The 6,000-nt window shown below is 45.2% G+C and overlaps 1 protein-coding gene across 1 annotated transcript in view; it reads left to right on the plus strand.

Moving 5' to 3' along the window:
* Window positions 1–5,549, plus strand: part of LOC135573579 (exocyst complex component 6-like) — a 93,297-nt gene extending 87,748 nt beyond the window's left edge. Inside the window, exon 3 of the mRNA XM_065022843.1 lies at window positions 5,495–5,549. Coding sequence (XP_064878915.1) covers window positions 5,495–5,549 — 55 coding nt within the window. The remainder of the gene's footprint in view (window positions 1–5,494) is intronic.
* The last annotated feature ends 451 nt before the right edge of the window (window positions 5,550–6,000 follow it).

Genomic DNA, 6,000 nt, shown 5'->3' on the forward strand with positions numbered 1-6,000 from the left:
CACCTGTTAGTCAGGCTGATTGAGGTAGTATGTGCATGTAGATATATACAGACACCTGTTAGTCAGGCTGATTGAGGTAGTATGTTCATGTAGATATATACAGACACCTGTTAGTCAGGCTGATTGAGGTAGTATCTACATGTAGCTCTATACAGACACCTGTTAGTCAGGCTGATTGAGGTAGTATCTACATGTAGCTCTATACAGACACCTGTTAGTCAGGCTGATTGAGGTAGTATCTACATGTAGCTCTATACAGACACCTGTTAGTCAGGCTGATTGAGGTAGTATCTACATGTAGCTCTATACAGACACCTGTTAGTCAGGCTGATTGAGGTAGTATCTACATGTAGCTCTATACAGACACCTGTTAGTCAGGCTGATTGAGGTAGTATCTACATGTAGCTCTATACAGACACCTGTTAGTCAGGCTGATTGAGGTAGTATGTGCATGTAGATATATACAGACACCTGTTAGTCAGGCTGATTGAGGTAGTATGTTCATGTAGATATATACAGACACCTGTTAGTCAGGCTGATTGAGGTAGTATGTACATGTAGCTCTATACAGACACCTGTTAGTCAGGCTGATTGAGGTAGTATCTACATGTAGATATATACAGACACCTGTTAGTCAGGCTGATTGAGGTAGTATCTACATGTAGCTCTATACAGACACCTGTTAGTCAGGCTGATTGAGGTAGTATGTTCATGTAGATATATACAGACACCTGTTAGTCAGGCTGATTGAGGTAGTATCTACATGTAGCTCTATACAGACACCTGTTAGTCAGGCTGATTGAGGTAGTATGTGCATGTAGATATATACAGACACCTGTTAGTCAGGCTGATTGAGGTAGTATCTACATGTAGCTCTATACAGACACCTGTTAGTCAGGCTGATTGAGGTAGTATCTACATGTAGCTCTATACAGACACCTGTTAGTCAGGCTGATTGAGGTAGTATCTACATGTAGCTCTATACAGACACCTGTTAGTCAGGCTGATTGAGGTAGTATCTACATGTAGATATATACAGACACCTGTTAGTCAGGCTGATTGAGGTAGTATGTTCATGTAGATATATACAGACACCTGTTAGTCAGGCTGATTGAGGTAGTATCTACATGTAGCTCTATACAGACACCTGTTAGTCAGGCTGATTGAGGTAGTATGTTCATGTAGATATATACAGACACCTGTTAGTCAGGCTGATTGAGGTAGTATGTTCATGTAGATATATACAGACACCTGTTAGTCAGGCTGATTGAGGTAGTATGTTCATGTAGATATATACAGACACCTGTTAGTCAGGCTGATTGAGGTAGTATCTACATGTAGCTCTATACAGACACCTGTTAGTCAGGCTGATTGAGGTAGTATGTGCATGTAGATATATACAGACACCTGTTAGTCAGGCTGATTGAGGTAGTATGTTCATGTAGATATATACAGACACCTGTTAGTCAGGCTGATTGAGGTAGTATGTTCATGTAGATATATACAGACACCGGTTAGTCAGGCTGATTGAGGTAGTATGTTCATGTAGATATATACAGACACCGGTTAGTCAGGCTGATTGAGGTAGTATGTTCATGTAGATATATACAGACACCTGTTAGTCAGGCTGATTGAGGTAGTATCTACATGTAGCTCTATACAGACACCTGTTAGTCAGGCTGATTGAGGTAGTATGTGCATGTAGATATATACAGACACCTGTTAGTCAGGCTGATTGAGGTAGTATGTTCATGTAGATATATACAGACACCTGTTAGTCAGGCTGATTGAGGTAGTATGTTCATGTAGATATATACAGACACCTGTTAGTCAGGCTGATTGAGGTAGTATCTACATGTAGCTCTATACAGACACCTGTTAGTCAGGCTGATTGAGGTAGTATGTTCATGTAGATATATACAGACACCTGTTAGTCAGGCTGATTGAGGTAGTATCTACATGTAGCTCTATACAGACACCTGTTAGTCAGGCTGATTGAGGTAGTATGTTCATGTAGATATATACAGACACCTGTTAGTCAGGCTGATTGAGGTAGTATGTTCATGTAGATATATACAGACACCTGTTAGTCAGGCTGATTGAGGTAGTATGTTCATGTAGATATATACAGACACCTGTTAGTCAGGCTGATTGAGGTAGTATCTACATGTAGCTCTATACAGACACCTGTTAGTCAGGCTGATTGAGGTAGTATGTGCATGTAGATATATACAGACACCTGTTAGTCAGGCTGATTGAGGTAGTATGTTCATGTAGATATATACAGACACCTGTTAGTCAGGCTGATTGAGGTAGTATGTTCATGTAGATATATACAGACACCGGTTAGTCAGGCTGATTGAGGTAGTATGTTCATGTAGATATATACAGACACCGGTTAGTCAGGCTGATTGAGGTAGTATGTTCATGTAGATATATACAGACACCTGTTAGTCAGGCTGATTGAGGTAGTATCTACATGTAGCTCTATACAGACACCTGTTAGTCAGGCTGATTGAGGTAGTATGTGCATGTAGATATATACAGACACCTGTTAGTCAGGCTGATTGAGGTAGTATGTTCATGTAGATATATACAGACACCTGTTAGTCAGGCTGATTGAGGTAGTATGTTCATGTAGATATATACAGACACCTGTTAGTCAGGCTGATTGAGGTAGTATCTACATGTAGCTCTATACAGACACCTGTTAGTCAGGCTGATTGAGGTAGTATGTACATGTAGATATATACAGACACCTGTTAGTCAGGCTGATTGAGGTAGTATGTACATGTAGATATATACAGACACCTGTTAGTCAGGCTGATTGAGGTAGTATGTAGATATGGTTAAAGGGACTATGCATATATGATGAACAGAGAGTAGCAGTAGCGTAAAAAGAGAGCTAAAGAAATGGAAACTATGGATCTATCTAGTCTACCTCTATGTTGAACCAGGGATAGTGTTGGATCTATCTAGTCTACCTCTATGTTGAACCAGGGATAGTGTTGGATCTATCTAGTCTACCTCTATGTTGAACCAGGGATATCAGTGGATCTATCTAGTCTACCTCTATGTTGAACCAGGGATAGTGTTGGATCTATCTAGTCTACCTCTATGTTGAACCAGGGATATCAGTGGATCTATCTAGTCTACCTCTATGTTGAACCAGGGATATCAGTGGATCTATCTAGTCTACCTCTATGTTGAACCAGGGATATCAGTGGATCTATCTAGTCTACCTCTATGTTGAACCAGGGATATCAGTGGATCTATCTAGTCTACCTCTATGTTGAACCAGGGATATCAGTGGACCTATCTAGTCTACCTCTATGTTGAACCAGGGATAGTGTTGGATCTATCTAGTCTACCTCTATGTTGAACCAGGGATAGTAGTGGATCTATCTAGTCTACCTCTATGTTGAACCAGGGATAGTGTTGGATCTATCTAGTCTACCTCTATGTTGAACCAGGGATATCAGTGGACCTATCTAGTCTACCTATCTAGTCTACCTCTATGTTGAACCAGGGATATCAGTGGATCTATCTAGTCTACCTCTATGTTGAACCAGGGATAGTAGTGGATCTATCTAGTCTACCTCTATGTTGAACCAGGGATATCAGTGGATCTATCTAGTCTACCTCTATGTTGAACCAGGGATATCAGTGGACCTATCTAGTCTACCTCTATGTTGAACCAGGGATAGTGTTGGATCTATCTAGTCTACCTCTATGTTGAACCAGGGATAGTGTTGGATCTATCTAGTCTACCTCTATGTTCAACCAGGGATATCAGTGGATCTATCTAGTCTACCTCTATGTTGAACCAGGGATAGTGTTGGATCTATCTAGTCTACCTCTATGTTGAACCAGGGATAGTAGTGGATCTATCTAGTCTACCTCTATGTTGAACCAGCAATAGCATCCCCCCTCAGCCCCCCCCCCTCAACGTTTTGGGGATCAACTAGAAGCACAGAAGAACGTAAAAGGTCACATGTAAAAATGGGTGAACTTCCCCTTTTAAGGGTCCTTATAGAGAAGGAACTATGAGAGGTTTCTCCTCCTAGATGACATCATTAACTGTCTCCCTCCCCCAGGACTGAGCCGGTCTAGGTTCCCCCAGGACTGAGCCGGTCTAGGTTCCCCCAGGACTGAGCCGGTCTAGGTTCCCCAGGACTGAGCCGGTCTAGGTTCCCCCCAGGACTGAGCCGGTCTAGGTTCCCCCAGGACTGAGCCGGTCTAGGTTCCCCCCAGGACTGAGCCGGTCTAGGTTCCCCCCAGGACTGAGCCGGTCTAGGTTCCCCCCAGGACTGAGCCGGTCTAGGTTCCCCCAGGACTGAGCCGGTCTAGGTTCCCCCGGGACTGAGCGGTCTAGGTTCCCCCCGGGGACTGAGCCGGTCTAGGTTCCCCCGGGACTGAGCCGGGTCTAGGTTCCCCGGGACTGAGCCGGTCTAGGTTCCCCGGGACTGAGCCGGTCTAGGTTCCCCGGGACTGAGCCGGTCTAGGTTCCCCCGGGACTGAGCCGGTCTAGGTTCCCCCGGGACTGAGCCGGTCTAGGTTCCCCCCGGGACTGAGCCAGTCTAGGTTCCCCCAGGACCGAGCCAGTCTAGGTTCCCCCAGGACTGAGCCGGTCTAGGTTGACCTAATGATGCCTCCCCCAGGACTGAGCTGGTCTAGGTTCCCCCAGGACCGAGCCGGTCTAGGTTCCCCCCCGGGACTGAGCCAGTCTAGGTTCCCCCAGGACCGAGCCAGTCTAGGTTCCCCCAGGACTGAGCCGGTCTAGGTTGACCTAATGATGCCTCCCCCAGGACTGAGCTGGTCTAGGTTCCCCCAGGACCGAGCCGGTCTAGGTTCCCCCAGCCCAGCTGCACCGAGGCCAGCTCTCTTTAACTCTCTTTCCCCAGCTGAAAGTGGTCTTTAGATGAGTAGATGGTCTGATTGGTCGACCCAAGGTTGTAACTGGACCAATCATTAGCCAGTATATGAAGCATGTTCAGATAACAGGGCAGCAGATCAACTAGCTCACTGGCCATTTTTCTCCCACAGATTAATGAGACTTTTTAATTAACCCCAGAATAAATGGCTTCCTTATTACCATGAGCTAATGAGACACAATGTGGGAACCTCCTTGTGTGGTCGTTCTGTCCCCACTGTCCCCCTGCACCTGCAGCTGCCCTACCTCCCTCCTAAACTCATATTCAGCTCTGAAACCCAATGTTTAATTACCAGAAAATGCAGTGGGCTCTTTCACTGTAGACAATGAATGGCACATAGAGCTCATTGAGGTTATCAGGAAAGGGCCCACTGGTCAATTGGGTCATTGAATTGAATTGTTTGACAAGACCTGTAGAGACCAAGTAGAGTTCAAACATCCTCAAAGTATAATTGACAAGTTTGTCACAGAATCTGTTGTGTGTGGGGGAAGGACTGTCATAATCTATTACGCCGCATAAAAGCCTCCATGCCGACCAACAGTTCCAGTTCCCCGTTGCAGATTGAATCAGAATTGTCCCTGTGCCCTCATGGAGGCTGATCTGATTACAAGGTGAGCAGCTACGACAGGAAGTTGTCTGACAGTAGTGATCTTTTTTATTTTAAGGGCCAGGTTACCGACACGAACAGAAGACTGCAAGACGCCGGCAGAGAGGTAAGACTCTTCGTCCCCCCCGTGTCAGTGTTTCCTGTGGTCAGTTAGAGGACAGATGGAGACAGGAAGCACCTCTGACTGACCTCTCTTATGTAAAGGTGACAGCCCAAACGGAGGAGGTGATTCGCTGTCGGATACAGCAGAGGAACATGACTACCACTGTGGAGAGACTACAGCTGTGTATACCTGGTGAGATATAATATAACATCTATAAACACTGTGTGTTCTGAAAGCTACCTCTCCCCTCTCTTCTTTCTGTTCTAACAGCTACCTCTCCCCTCTCTTCTTTCTGTTCTAACAGCTACCTCTCCCCTCTTCTTTCTGTTCTGAAAGCTACCTCCTTCTTTCTGTTC

Source organism: Oncorhynchus nerka, linkage group LG10 (assembly GCF_034236695.1).
Source record: "Oncorhynchus nerka isolate Pitt River linkage group LG10, Oner_Uvic_2.0, whole genome shotgun sequence".
Lineage (NCBI taxonomy): Eukaryota > Metazoa > Chordata > Actinopteri > Salmoniformes > Salmonidae > Oncorhynchus > Oncorhynchus nerka.